Below are 16,177 nucleotides of genomic sequence, written 5' to 3'. Positions count from 1 at the left end.
GAGTAAAAATAAAAACTGTGTAATTTTTTTATTCTCTGGGTGGAAAGAGAACAGGAGGTTTTAACCATGGGATGTCAGAATTGCAATGGGCCATTTGGCATTCAACTGAGCTTGTGCATATCATGGGAGGAGGGTGGAGTCCCAAAGACCTTCTTTTTAAAGCTATAATCAAAAATCTGAAAAACTATGTAGTCCATTGTGCATGTTTCCTTTCCCTTGTCAAGTGACAAATTCAGGTGCTGATTGTATTGTATCAGTTCACCTGTACAGCCCATGTTAACCTTCCAATCGAACTGAATAAAATGTTTTATGTATCTTTTTCAATTAAGGTTTGTACATTAATATTATCACTTTTCTTTCTTTGTTCTCCATGTCCTCTCTGCTCCCTTTACTTCCTGCAGCACTATGCTGAGATCCCGGACAGCCTTCCCACCATGCTGGAACTGGGCTCCTGTTCGGGCAGCTCTCAGTCTCTGACAGGGGACCACAATGCTTTGGGGATACCTAGAGCCCCATCAGGGCTGGAGTGTCCGGTGGGTTGTCTGGACATGGGGGCGATGTATGGTAGCAGCACCCCGAGGCATCACATCCTTCACTTGTCCCCAACGGACTGTGAGAGCTGGCAGAAGCATCGTGCAGGGCTGGCCGGAGGGTCGAGCCTGTTGTCTGAGTCCCACTCCCTACTGGAGCCCCAAAGTCTCTCAACCAGCTACGATACCCTCTACCTCCCACACATGTCTGGCCATGCTCCCCCTCATCATCCGAACCGTCTTGGCCTCTCTCTTGATGTAGCTTCAACTTTTGATGTTGGAGGGGGGATGCTGGGGGTGGATGGAGATTTGGCAGTCAGTCCAAATGTAATGAAGAGACGTCGGGGCGGCCTAATTGAGCAGAGGGACATTGTCAAAGCCCACCAGGCTCATAAGATTCAAAGCACACCACAGGCACGACGCAAGGAGTGGGAGTGAGTATGATGCTTACATACATACAGAACTCTGGCTCTCTCTTTCTCTTACCTGCTAAATTATTCTGAGCCTTATCCAAGATATAGATGTAGAAACACAGAAACATAGCTGCATACAATAATGTCTCGACTGTTTGTGAATATGTATATTGTGAACGTGAATCCATCTACCAACATGGTAAATAAGCTAAGAAAGAGCAAATTAGCTATTTTCTTGCAGAAAATAATGTCTTGATCTAAATGATGATCATAACAGTCTGTGTGTGTGTGTGTGTGTGTGTGTGTGTGTGTGTGTGTGTGTGTGTGTGTGTGTGTGTGTGTGTGTGTGTGTGTGTGTGTGTGTGTGTGTGTGTGTGTGTACGTGCGCGCGTGTGCGTGTGCATGTGCATGTGCGTGTATTTATTTACTGGTTTCCTGCCCTGTGGCGCTGTGGAATTTCTAGCTGATTATAGAGGTGACGCCCCCCCTCTGTTTCCCTGCTGAAGCTGGGCCTTCACCACCTAGTGGCGTTGACACCCTCTGTGCCCTCCCTCCTGCCTCACCACAGGTACAGGATGCCACATCCCGTACTGAGTTATGTCTATAGTTAAAGAGACTTGAGGAGCGTGACGGCAGAGAAATTGGGAGGATAGATGGGGGATGCTGAGGAGACAGATGACATACAATGAGGGGAGGAGATGAGGAGGGCAGGAGACAAAATGTGTTTTGAAATACAAGAGGGAATGGAAACGCTTCCTGCTTTAATTTGCATTTGACATTTGAGCCCATCATGTGACAGTGGTATTGACGCGGTTGATTACTGTATCGCCAGGCCTGTAGAGATGCTCAGTCATGGACCAGATAACTATTCTCTCCCCTGCCTGATATAATTATTACAAAACCGACAGATCTACACTTCATTTGCTGAGAGGACAATGACCAGAGTGGGTCACAATACGTTACAACCATGAACATCCACCTCTCAGGGCCACTTAGCAGCAAACCCACAGCCACCTGACAAGAGGATGGAAAATGAAATGTTGCACCTGAGCCAGAGTGTGCACCTGCTTTTGTTTTTTAAAGGGAATGAGTCTGTTTTCAGTTCAAGTGTGCTCTCACTTGGACTGTACTTAGGGTTGGTGTTAATGTGGCCCTAATGACATATGTTATGAAAAAGAAGGCCTATGAGTTTCCCCCAGCTAACAGCAGTTAAGTATAGTAGCTTAAGTAAGGTAATATTATTCAGTTCATCACTCTGTTTTTCTTCATGTTAGCCTGTAGCAAGATATATCAACTGCTGTCCAGATTGTCATCAAGTTCTAGATGGATGTTTGTAGTCTCCATTGAAGAACATCTTATATTGTAGTGACCCTGTGACCTGTCATATAGCGCCACCATCACATAAAAAGTGCCCCTTGATTCGTACTTTTATTCAAGATTCAAGATTCAAGAAGCTTTATTTATCCCGAGGGAAATTATTGTGCAACAGTTTCAATACAAAGGTGGGAAAGGATCAGAGTAACAATAAGCATAAAACATAATCAAATCAAAATAAAGCTAACGTAAAATAAATCAAACAATTAACTAAGCGTGACAGAGTGCAAAAGACAATATGGTTGAGCGTAGGTATATACAATATACGCTCAACCATATTGTCTTTTGCACTCTGTCACGCTTAGTTCAAGACACAGTATCTAGAAAACTGAAGGACATATTGTTATGACAATAATGTTTTTCCTTGTGTTATCATCAGGCCAAATTTCCCAGAATAGCATCTGTTCAATCTGGCCATGACATGATCTTCGCTTTTGCACAACCTGTGAAATCATCAGTGTTGTCAGCCAGATAAGTTTTGTCAAGTATTTCATAAAATGATTCATGTTATACCTTTAGTGACCTTGTAACGTTTCCTCCTGCCTCTCCTCCCTCCTCTCACATTAAAAGTTCTACTTTCACACTGCACGCGTAGATACTCTGTAGTCTGATAATCTTTGCTGAGTGTATTCATACTTCCCAGAGGATGAACCCATTTGTTGTTTTCATGACTGTGTATGCAGTGCCACTGTGTCAGACTTTACCCAAAGAATAACAAAACCATCAGTATTGTTTCCTTTATGAACCCTTTGTATTCTGTGAATGTTAATGAGCAGAACAGTCTCTATGTGCCACTGACTTTGTCTTTAGTCAGGGTTTTTTCATGTGCTTCCAATGAAGATCTTCTCAGAGTTGTTTCATGTCACATTCAGAGCTCCACTTGAAAGGGATATTGAAACAGCAAACACTGCTTTGTTAATAAAGCAATTTTGCCTCTAGTTCTGGTATTTTATTCTGCTTTTGGCAGGGGTTGAATTTGTCTTGTATGTCTGTGTCTGTACTTGCAGATGCACGAGAGTGTGTCTATGTGTATGTACATAGTAGCATTCGACATGTGGCAGTCTGGATAAAAAAATCCTTTCGGAAGTGCTGGATGCAATAACAGTACTTAGGGTTGGTGTTAATGTGGCCCCTAATGACAGTAATCAGACTGAATCAATCTGGTATTTCAACAGTTTCAGGAGGAGATTTTGGTCACAAATAGAGAAGAGCACTTAAAATGTTTTGGTCTCTTTTTGACCTTGGTGCTGTGTGTGTTTAATTTGTGTTTCTAATGGGAAAGATAACAAAGCAAGTAGCAAGTTTTTGTGCATTTTTTTTTTTACCGATTTTACAAAACTTCAGCCTGACAAAGAGATATAGGATATTTTGGTACACTGGTATATGCACTTGAATTCATTTAAAATAAAAAAATATTTCTGTGCAACACAAAACTGGTCAACCTGATTACAGTTCCTGGTGTTGTGGCTAGTTATCAGACCCCAAGACAGACCCTCGATATCAGTGCGGTCTCTGTCTTCCCTGTCATGGCCGGTATCCCAGGACAGAAGCCCCGTTTCCAGAATTATATCATTGAAGTAAAGACGGAAGTAGTTAAAGAAAAGATGCTGGCTGTGTGGGAGTAGTGGTTTATTTAAATGATGCAAGCCAGAGTTTCGGCAGTTAAGAGTTGTTAAACTAATGGCAGCATATGCTAAATCCATGACTCATTAAGCTGAACTTGGAAAGTAAGTCAGAAACGACTTCTGAGACAGCTGCAAGACTATCTATCCAGATCACAAGACCGGGTTCAGTTTCAGTGACCCCCCAGGATGTTTTCTTTATTCTGGGAACAACTAGTAGTCATTTTGTGGCATGCAGATTGTGTGTGTTTACTGAGAGTAGACCTAAGGTGTAATGAATTAGTTTCTTGATTTGCTTTCTTGCTGTCTTCAGATTTAGTTTGAAAGTGTAAACCAATGTCTCCTTCTGTTTTTTGTCAGAAAACACACTGCTGCATTCTGTATGTTTAGGTGGTCAGATAGTTTTTGTCTCTCCGCCTTTGCTCGATTAACAAAGATCTCAGTTTTCTCCTGATTTAACTGTAAGAAATTCTGAGTCACCCACAGACTTAAGTCAGAGATGCATTCAAATCAAGTTGTTGATAGAACTGTAATCATTTGAACTAACAGAGATGTATAGCTTGGTATTGTCTGCATAATTATGGAAGGTAATGTTGTGATTTCTGATAATGTGACTCTGAAGTTGAGGTTCCCGATTTCCGATTACAAGTGAATGCAGCAACTGTTAGTGACAATCTGGGCCGACAGACCAACCGCTGTCAGCAGCGTCACTAACATGCCGCTATATTTGCATCTAGGGAGGGAATGTCGCCACAGACACAGATACCGTAATACTCAGCAAAAAGGCAAACAGAAGTGCTTTCATTAGTGGGTCCTATGATCAATCACCATTGTTTTGACTCACTCTTTGATAGGTAGTAACTTAAAAAACAATTAAATAGATGAAAATCTTACAAAGTACAACAATCAGACTGGAATTTTTAAATTTCAGTTTGATTTTTTAGCACTGAATGTCTCCATACTCTTCAGCACTGCCGGCACACATTTGCAGTAAATGGATGCAGGATAAATGGGACTGAAGTGGCTGAGTGTAGTGATGAAACAATAGCCGCTACAATGGCCACAGTCTCTCGACAAATCAGTTGGACTAATTAATTATCTTATTACTTAACCAAAGCATCTTCATGGTGTTATTAAGACACTTGAAAAAGAGTGAAAAGCACTTTATTTTTCTCCTCATCACAAACACAAAGGTAAACCTCTACAAATGTGACAAGTCCAGCTTACTTAAAAGAAACTAGGAAACCGATTGCACTAAAAAAGGTAAGTCACTGTAACTAATAGTCTTAAGCTAAGTTTACTTCATATCTACTTGTTAAGTTTACTTTAAATCTAGTTGTATTTACTTACTTTTGTGAAGTTATTCAAGCTTAAAAATAACAAGTATAATAAACTTGATCTTTCTAATTGGAACCAACTTAAGTTAGCAAAGTGAGTCAGACTTAACTGAACAGTTGTGTGTTAGTAGAATCTAGTAAACACTAAAAATCAAGCAAGCAGAACAAAGAATGATGAGTTTACAGGCTTCTTTTATTGTAACACTGCCCATATACACTGCCGAACCTCTGTGTTAACTCCAGGAAAAGTGTGTTTCCATTAAGGTAAAATGTGGCCGCTCGGAAAGTTTCAGGGCACACCCTCCTAAATGGCTGTTCACTCACTGTGTTTCATTACAAAAAAAGGCCAGAGAGGGATACTCCGGAGGTGACGTACCACTCTGAATTTGTTTTGATTGCCGTTAATCAGCTGATCAGTGTTACAGTGGCGCGCCGGTCTTTCTTAAAAGTGTAAGAAGTAAAAAGTTACAAAAAGAAAAGTGTCCACTCTACTTCGCCGTGTTGTTGTGGCATCAGTACTACCACACGTCGCATCCCGCTAAGTGCTACATCCAATCAGCAACCAGGCTTCTGTCAGGGCAGAAAAACGGCCCTGCTCTCCCACAGGGTAAAAAAATGGCCATTTGAGCTTTAGTGACTCACATGCAAATTAGGGGTGTTTCGGTGAGATAGACCCGCCTCATTCCGGGTATTTGAGCTGAATGGAAACACACCTAAAATGTTACAAGTCCAGTTTACTAAGATGAACTTAGTTTTGAACCTCTGTAGGGAAAAATAAGTACATACGTACTGTATATTCTATGAGTTATATCAACGGGATAGAGACAGATAAGTAAAGTACACTGTTAGGATTTAAGTAAGCATAGTTATTACCTTTTAGAGTGTAGACTAACTATCTGTAACCATGTAAACTGTTACTGTTTAACTAAAAAGCAATGGGTAAGGTGAGTAAACTGTAAACAAACTACTCTGTCATATATCTGCTTAGATTAGTCTGCTTCACATCAGAGTTGCATTTTTTTTTTTTTTTTACAGAATATGTGACATTACTTTTTTGAGTTGAATCATTCATACTTTCGCATTTCAGACATACTGTCTGAGTGTTGTTGTAGTTCCTTGGCAGCTGCCATGCTTACCAGCAACACACACACGCACACACACACACACACACACACACACACACACGCACACACACACACACACACACACACACACACACACACACACACACACACACACACACACACACACACACACACTTTATTTACAGTGATGACATGTCAAATCAATAGTCCATGTAATACTTCACAGATGATGTATTCTGCAAATACTGCAGGCCTCAGTGGTTACAGATGAAAGATGAAGACACCAGCACATCATCATTGCTGTAGCCTCTGTGTGTTTGTGTGTGCATTGTGTTATCAATGGTTATCTGCACAGGGCTGTGCGTCCCGACCATGTTGGCTCAGTTCTCGGCAGGGGTGTTTACTGACTCGGACACTGTGTGTGATCCTCATTTCTTCTGATCACACCCTGATTGGAGCGCACTGGCTATGCCACTGGGCTGGCCATCCATAAAGCATCCGCCTGACTTCATTGCTCACAGCTGCAGTTGGAAAATTGGCTGTTTACACCAGTGTTTTAATTCCTTACACAACAAGCACAAGCCTCATTATTTTTCCACCGGTACAAAGAATAGCTTCCAGGGTTCTCGTTTTATTTAAAGTCTGCATGAAGCTTTCTGAGTGTAGGGCCCTAACCAAAAGACTTTGCAAGTGGCATGCCTCTGAGAATAACAACAGCCACATTAAAATAGCTCAACAATTGGTCATGTGTTTTTTTTAAATCATCAAATAAAAGCATAAAGTTGATGGATTGACAGTACATTTTATAAAGGCATTCATTGTGATGAAGTCTACTGACTCTAGTGATCCCCTGACTTTCCTCTTTGAGTGAAATGTCTTAACAACTATTTGACAAATTGCCATTAAGTTTTGCAGGCATTCATGTCCTCCTCTTGGTGAATTGTAATCACTTTGGGGATATTTTCATTTTTCATCTAGCACCATCATTAGATGTTTTAATTCATCCAGTTCTTTGGTTTATAATCAAATACACTGTTGCCCATAAAGCTAGAATAATTTTGTGTTCAGACAAATTCTCTTTCTGTTGTATTTATATGTGGTTTGATTTTCACTGTGATATATTTGGAAGACATTAAGTTTTGAGGAGATATACATATATATCTATCCATCTATCTATCTATCTGTCTATCTATCTACCTATCTATCTATCTATCTATCTATCTATCTATCTATCTATCTATCTATCTATCTATCTATCTATCTATCTATCTATCTATCTATCTATCTATCTATCTATCTATCTATCTATCTATCTATCTATCTATCTATCTATCTATCTATCTATCTATCTATCTATCTATCTATCTATCTATCTATCTATCTATCTATCTATCCATCTTATTAGTTTTGTTGGAAAGATTAATCATTTCATGAAAACAAGGTATTTTTGTCATCATCCTGGTAAGATGTTCAACCTGAACATTGATTTGGCTAAATGATTATATAGTGCCCAGTATGCATAAATGTTACGAGTTTCCTCTAAATTAGTTCTTCCTTTTTTTTTGTTTTTGTCCTTAATATTTTTTAGCCAATACCAATATAGTTTTGACTGTCATAGAAAATATTCAACTTTGTGTCCTCTTTTTCTGTCAGAGTTATAATTTTTAAATTAACATTTGAAGAAAAAATATCGGTACTGTTTGTTCAATGCAATTTGTTGCTTTCATATGCGTCGTGATCTTGTGAGGGAAACAGTGACACCACCTCTGGTTTCAATCTGTTCTCTTCTCTCTGTGTTTGTCTACCCACAAAGCATTAGCTCTGAGAGAGCATCTGCACTTTGCTGCCCTCGGAGGGCCTCACGCATCGGTTTATTGTCAGCTTGTTGACTCAGACGGATATTCAGGAGGGAGGACTCAGGGATTTACAAAGTAATTTAGTCAGCCGACAAGTCTGCCATCGACTCATTCACACATTCTCTTTAAAAAACCGATGGAGTGTGTGATTGATGTTTCAAACTGAGGCATAATTGGACAACAAGGCATACGATCTAAATTTTGAGAAAACCTGTTTGCTCATTCGTACCAATTTCACAAGATTTTCTGAAAGGACCCGACTGCACTTTCAGGCTTAGAGCTACAGTACTTAAGATCAGTTTGAGATCAATGGATGATTTCTAAAAAGGTCATTTTAGGCAGTTCTGCTTCTCCCATCAATGTTTTACTACTGAATGTTTGACACTTTATTAGGCCTGACCCTTTCTAATTTCATCAGTACTCAACTGAGGGAGAATCTGTCTCTCCTTGTATCTGTCTCCTTCTCTCATTATTGTCTCCCTGTCAGTGTCAGACAGACACCCAGTGCAGTGTAAATGTCAGAGCTGTTTGTCATAAGTAAATTATTAATGATGACATGCTGAAAAGCCATTTTCTGCCTCACAAAACCACGTGTCTGTCAAATAATTTGCAGCATGGAGGTGTTTTTGAGAGATCTGTGTCAGGGGAAAAGTGTGGCAACACTTTATAGGAATGTTTTCATTCAATTTAAACTGGCATATTTGTTTGATGACAGGGATTATTTGTTTGTGCTGCGTTTAGGGTGGAGAGCTTCTCATTAAATAATAAAATGATATACTGGATTGATCAGTCTCACGCTCATCGTTGTTTCTTTCTTTGCTCTCTCTCTCTCTCTCTCTCTCGCTCTGTTTGGATGGCAAAACTGCAAACTGACACCGTTGATGACCATCACAGAGATGGAGAGAGATCATAAGATACCGAGATGCATGATCTATCAATAGACGATGGTGTCTGAGTTTGACTAAATGTTGCACCGGGGTATAAAATGAAGACAGTAAAGGGATGGGGAGGAGTTTAGTAGGGAAGCAAAAGCAGACAGATACAGAGGGAGGCACTGTGAAACGTACCTTCACATTGCCTTCTCATTTGTGAAAGTTTTCTATAAAGCCCTGGATTTATAACATTTATATTTTACTGCTCTTCGGTTTTGATCATTTAAGCTGCTGCAAAGATTTATGGAATGAATTAGTGTTTAAAATGGCTTAAGGGACCTTATATTTATTATCATACTATATTATTACAATGTCCCTGATTTTATTGTGACTGGGGAGCTATGTATCATGCCATCCATCCCGCTCCCCATGTCTCTACTGTCAATAAAGGCAAAAATGCCAGAGGTGGTTGAGCTACATGCTAACATCAACATTGACGATGCTAACATGCTGGTGTTTAGCAGGTATAATATTTACAATGATCATCATCTTAGTTTAATTCAATTCAATCCGATCCAATTTTATTTAGAGTGCCAAATCATAACAAAAGTTATCTCAAGACACTTTACATATAGAGTAGGTAAATATCCCACTCTGTGACTTATTTATGATTTAAAAAGACCCAACAATTCCTCCATGAGCAGCAACAGGTCACACTATCTTTAAGTTGTGAAGCTTTGTGAGTATTAGGACATAAACCAAAGTATTGGACAAATGTAAATGTTGACTTGACGATAGAGGTTACCATAGTGGTTGCATATCATCCTAAGGGGGACATGACTATAGTTGCTGAAACATTTCTCACAAAATCAAAAGCCCCATCAAATGCAGGAGTCAGGATTCATCATCTGGGAATCATGAATGTAGTTCCAATAGTTTGTGACGATCCATAATGTAGATGAGTTGAGATATTTATGTCTGAAGTGATCGACCAACAGATCAATGTTGCCATTTTGTGATTCAATTCTTAAGTGATGTTAATTCAGAGCTCAACACCCTCACATGGCCTTTATTTTGACTTAACACAGAGGCTCACTCGTGACCCCATTCCCTGTTCATCATTCTTTCAGTAGTCTTACTGTTACTACCATGCATCTCTGGGCTCATGCCCTGCTTTACTGAAAACCAGCTACGTCTCCAGAGGGACCTCTCTATGAAATATGGCCTCTAGTGCTCCCTTTCAACACCACATAACAGTCGCCTTTTCTTATTTACTATTGCACATTTACATTCTGGGCACACACTAAAAACAGACACGTGCAGCCAGTCTAAATACATGTGGTTTGCAGGCACTTGCACTTGCAAACGTAGATCATTTACTATCTGTTTAATAATAAATAAGACCATAGATGTGCTGATAGCTCACTTGCTACGAGCAATATCTAGAAATGATGTTTCAGGCTTTGTGCTGAAGAGAAATCTTACGAGTCATTTTACATTTATATTCGAGAAAGTGAGCGTATCTGTCTTAGCTGTATTTCAGGAAAATAAAACAGGAAGCTTCCTGAGGAACATAGAGCTAGAGTTACCTTGACTTATCTGAACACTTGATTAAGAAATCCATTATTTATTGACCTAGAAGTGTATTCTATCAGCCAATGTCAAAAATAAAAACGAGTTGATGCTAGATAATTATTTTAACTTGATTTACTCACAGAGTGATTTATTCGCTGGAGAGGTACATTTTTTTCTGAGCAGCTGGTTTACTGTACAGCGTCTGTTAGGAACAGCAGCACTTTGTGTTGACCTCCCGTTCTGCCCTGTGATATGAAACCATTTAGCACAGGAAGCAATGTGACCTCCCAACCTGTACGTGCACACACAGGCAAATAAAACAACCTTATGTAATGATGTTTGGCTAGAGAAATTACACCTTTAACCCCCTTCACGCGCGGTATGGTGGTGTGGTGGTTAGCACTGTTGCCTCACAGCAAGAGGGTTCCTGGTTCAAATGGTTTTCCTTCTGTGTGGAGTTTGCATGTTCTCCCCTCTGGGTTCTCCGGCTTCCTCCCACAGTCCAAAGATGTGCACGTGTTAGGTTAATTGATGACTCTCAATTGCCCGTAGGTGTGAAAGTGAGTGGAAATGGATGTCCGCCTCACGCCTGATGTCAGCTGGGATTGGCTCCAGCCCCCCCGCGACCCCCATAGGGACATGTGGTTGAAGATGATGGAACCCCCTTTACAAATAGGAACAGGCCACCAGCTAACATGAGGAAAGAAGTAATTTGAATGTTTGTTCCTTTTGATGTCTATGTTGCATTATATATAGTTATAAATAAGACATCAACTTATCTATTCCAGAAACATCATTAATAGACCACCTTTATATCAGGATTTAGATTGAAACTATCCACTATAATTGGGTTAACAGTCCTCCGTGCTTATTTCTGTTATGCCTATGAGCTATTTTCAAGCTGATTACACCATTTTAAAACAAACCTTTAATATTTACTGAACTTTCATAGCTGTATGTTTATAGAAAAACAGTGTGTTGTGCGCTTCTTTAGACATTAAAGTCCTGACACACTGAGGAGGATGAATGTGCGCCCCGTCATAGACCTTGAATTCACTCCGTCCATCCGTTTATTCAAAGCTGAGATTTAAATATCAAAGATGATTGTGCTGTGCTCAGAGAGTTCAATGCTGTTAGCTTATTGGAGCAAATAATACCTTTGTAGTGCAACAGGATTTCTTTCAGCCAGTGATGCTTTCAAGCCAAATGGGCTTAGCAGGCCTTAGCTATGTCTAAATCTAAAGCCTGTTTTTGGCCCCTATTTTGAGATAACACTTTGGTGATGGGTTGTGGAGTATAAGACCAGCATCAAGATCCACACATTAGATGTTGTTGGAGGCTAATATGCAGGGAAACAAGCCAGAGACACGTCTGAGTGTGTGGTTCCAGATATTCATCACCTCCCTCCCCCCGTAAACCAGAGGGAGCCTGAAATGTTGCAGCTGCCTGACTTATGTTGCTCCAGGAGGGGAATCTGACAAATGGGGAGAAGGATGCTGGGTAAGCAAACTGAGTCTTCATCAATATCCAACATAGCAGCAAACTCTGACTTTAGCAGCATGTCTGTGACCCCTAGTGGAGCTGCGGAGAACTGCTCATTGCACAGACACACTCATGAATACATTCATGAGACAAATGGATTGTTTTGCAGCCTGTGAAGTAATAACTTGTTTATATCATGCTGTCATTTGAAATGAATGGATGAATGTGTTGACACAGACATTAAAATCCAACTGGATGGATTCACATCAGAAGAGGAATAATTAAATAATAGAAATTGCTTTTCTTTCAAATGTGCAGATGTACAATGTGAACAAGAAAGTAACACCTCACATAGAATAAAAGCTCTTCTTAGGTTTTATTTGACGATATGAACTTCCTCTGCATGCTGAAAAATAAGAAGAACTAGCGGTTGAGACTGCAAACAGTCAGAAAAATTATGAATCATCCTCCATCTTAGTCATCTCAAGCCAAAGTTAGATTTGATCCTGTGTGTGTTAGATTAGCTTTGTCTTGCCCACCAGAGGCCATTCATAATCCACAGTCTTAGATTCACTGCAGCTTCAGTCAAGCTTGTCTGCACAGTATGTTTTCTAGATCAGAGCAGCTGCTACTTAAGAAGCCATTAGATAATGGTGATGTGGGGAAATACTGTCATGCAGTGTGAAAAAACAACCATATTAGACAGTTTAAGCCATCTGAGTAAAATATCCACCAGCCTACCTGCCTTCTAGTTATGACTAGCAGGCCCTTGCACACCTCAGTGATAAATTTATAGCTTCCTGTTGAGAGTATTGATCTGTCGGGCTGCCAGTTTGATTATTAATACCCCTTTTATTCACTCTAATTTGGAGCCAGATAGATATATAGCGTAATGGATGGTTTAATTTAAAAAGTAAATAGCTGCAGCACCAATCGGTCACTGAAAAATTGCTTATTCATGGCTTTTTCTTGATTAACCCACCAGCTTCCTTTTCGCTGTATGTTATGATGGATTCCCATCATCAGGATTTAATGTTTTTTTCTTTGTTTTCTGAAATCTTTGAACAAAGAGAGGTCTCCAAACCACTGCCCATAAATGCTGTGAAATAGAAACATTACATTCCAAATCATCTAAATGTGTTTCAACCTTAAAGCTACTTTCAGCTCTTTTATATGAAGTTTGACATTTGTAGCAGTACGCCTGAGGAAATTTTTGCATTTTATGATGTGGCTGAAGCTGAAGGTATTTCTAAAGAAGAATAAAAAAATGGGAATGACAGTTGTTTACGATCACTTGATCTGTATGAATCAAGACCCCATAGTCCAACAATGGCATAGCCTTTATTGCTGTAAAGAATATACATCCTCCTTGTGTTAATATTTCATAGAAAAATATTGAAAAAGTGATTAACCACAAAGCTGTCAGACAATAGCATCAGTTGTCAGACAGGTAGGTATTGAAACGGATGAGTTTCAGTCCCTTTAAGTGTAATACTTCTATATGTCACTAGATGGAGATCATTGCTCAGCAATCCTATTTCCCACCACCCTTGACTTTATTAAAGAACATTGTTATGCAGTAAGGATGCATAATGTGACAGAAGTGTCAGTACACATACAAATTTGTGTCAGAATAATACTAAGCTGTTATTATCCTTTTATTGAGTTAAATATTAAGAGAAGTGTCATCCGCCTGCACCTTGTTAGAGTTACATTAGCCTGCTAAACCTGCCATGACATTCAATTTTCTTTGCACAATTGATTCCTTTATTAACTGTCTGATTATGTATTTTACAACTTGATTCTCCATTTAAAGACAATGTTTCTGTTTTCTGTGTCATTGGTGTGATGTGTCGCGTAGCCTCAAGAAACGGGTATTAAAAGGTACAATCTCTGATCCGAATGTAAACAATCGTGTTACCCTGTGATTTTCTATTGTTTTTTTCTTTTGTACTAGGACAAACATTAGACAACTATAAAGAAAAAAATATAGATTGGGCTTTTATAAAATAGAAATGCTATTTCAGAGGTTTTTCCACCTCACAATTATTCCTTAACTGCTGCCAAAGGCTGTCCTGCAGTCTTTTTATCTGCTGCTCAACTCCATCGGGCCTCAAATGCTGCGTAAAGCCTGTATGAATAAATCTCTCAAAATCATTTGGTCAGGGGCGCCCACTAGTTCACCTGGTAGAGCGGACGCCCCATATACCATGCACACCTCTCTCTGTGTCCCATTTCTTATCAACCTTCAGCTGTCCTGTCAAAATAAAGGTTTGAAAAAAATAAGAGTAATCCTGACAGTGTACGGCCAATCCTCTTCCAAGTCAATAAGTTCACTACAACAGATTCAATACATGAAGAATAAACACCTCTTTAACTGAGGTCACCAAATCCTCTTTATCTTTCTAAATGTAGTCATTTTAGTTAATCGAGCATCTTGTTTGTTTTGATATCTGGTTGATGACTCCAGCGCACCATTCAACGCCCAACTGTTGCTTTGGCCCCTCTAAACTTGTAATATAGCAGAAACCAAATTAACAACATGCTTGAATAGAGACGGCGAACATAATTCAGCACCCCCTGTGGGGAACGATGATTTTTATATCTTATTCCATAAAATCTAGGGTTACAGCGAGATATTCACGGGGCTGAGAATAGGGCTTGTCAGTTCAGTTGCTAGGAAACAAGTAGGAGGAAGACAACAGTCGCATGCAGAAATCTGGGTTGAGGTTGAGAGGAAGAGAGAGAGAGAGAGAGAGAGAGGAGAGAGGGTAAGACAGCTGGAGAGACAGAGGAGGGTGAGAGAGAGACAGGCAGAGAAATCGTGCCGCAGGGTAAATGTGTTTCATCATATTTCCTTTGGGCGCTGATCAAGGCCAGGAAAGAAAGCAACAGTGCTGCTATTTCTATGCTGTGTTATTAAAGGGAGATGGCTATTGATTCTGCCAAACACACTTATAATTATTCCTGTTTCTATGATCAAAAACTCTTTCCCAATGTAAAGCCCAGAAACTCAAATGGTGGTTCTTGTTCAGCTCAGCATTAACACACACACCCAGACGCATGCAAAGCCACACATACACAAAAGTCCTCTCATGTTCCAACCATTACCATCTCAATGAAGCTAAATATAGTCCAAACCCCCAGCCCCTTCATCTCCCCACATCAATAGGTCTAGCTTAGTCGTCTGTCTGTCCTTCTGTGTTTGCCTGGAGATTTTCTGTGTCATGTTGAACTCTGGAGTGGTGATGGCGCACTGACCCAGCAGGGCAGTTATTTTTGGGGAACTTAATAGGTTTAAGATTTTGTGTTCTTTTTATTTGAGCATCGTCTGGTATACAAGCTAATCAATGAAAACACGACACTTGACACATACTGACAGTATATCTATCTTCATATTAAATAGTTGTTGTAGCAGTGGCTCAAATCATGTAGTTAGCCATGTCTCCAACTGTGCTCCAAGCTCATTTCAACTGGAAATATTCAGTTTTTACATTCCCCAGTGTGTTGTCACTCATATTAATCCGTTTGTCAGCAGCATCAGCTGTGCATACAGACTCTATCAACAGATTGTTTTTGTATTGATGCGTTTTCACATTTTCCAGCAGTCCACGATTATTTCTGTTATAAGCCACATCTCTTAAATGATAACCCAACATGATTATAGTCCAAGCATACCAGCATTACTGGAAGCTCAAGAAATCAACTTAAGTATGATTTAAAATTGAATCAGTTATAATAATGTCTCTGGGTTTAAAAGCAACACAGACTCAGTATTTGCAGATATTATTACCCCTTTTGCAGCTCACTTGTGGTGCATTTTGTGACCAGTGCAGTTTGTTCTAAGGGGCCCAGACATGCCATTATTGCATATACAGTATGTTTTATCATGCAAAGAACAGGAGGAAATATAAGAGATAATAATTTCTAATTCTGTTTTGTGTGTTAAATTGTTTGCCTTTAAATACTAGGTGCAGTTTTACACAGGCATGAGTGAAGGTGGTGGTGGGGAGGGAAAAAATAATCAACTG

General features: G+C 39.7%; 1 protein-coding gene across 1 annotated transcript in view; it reads left to right on the top strand.

Moving 5' to 3' along the window:
* Positions 1 to 407: 407 nt before the first annotated feature.
* Positions 408 to 16,177, top strand: part of cacna1ea (calcium channel, voltage-dependent, R type, alpha 1E subunit a) — a gene marked incomplete at its 3' end in the record, with an annotated part of 84,750 nt that continues 68,980 nt past the window's right edge. Inside the window, exon 1 of the mRNA XM_083940427.1 lies at positions 408 to 964. Coding sequence (XP_083796553.1) covers positions 435 to 964 — 530 coding nt within the window. The 5' untranslated portion in view covers positions 408 to 434. The remainder of the gene's footprint in view (positions 965 to 16,177) is intronic.

Source organism: Echiichthys vipera, assembly GCF_963691815.1.
Source record: "Echiichthys vipera genome assembly, chromosome: 3".
NCBI lineage: Eukaryota > Metazoa > Chordata > Actinopteri > Perciformes > Trachinidae > Echiichthys > Echiichthys vipera.
This window is presented reverse-complemented; position numbering and strand designations above follow the sequence as displayed.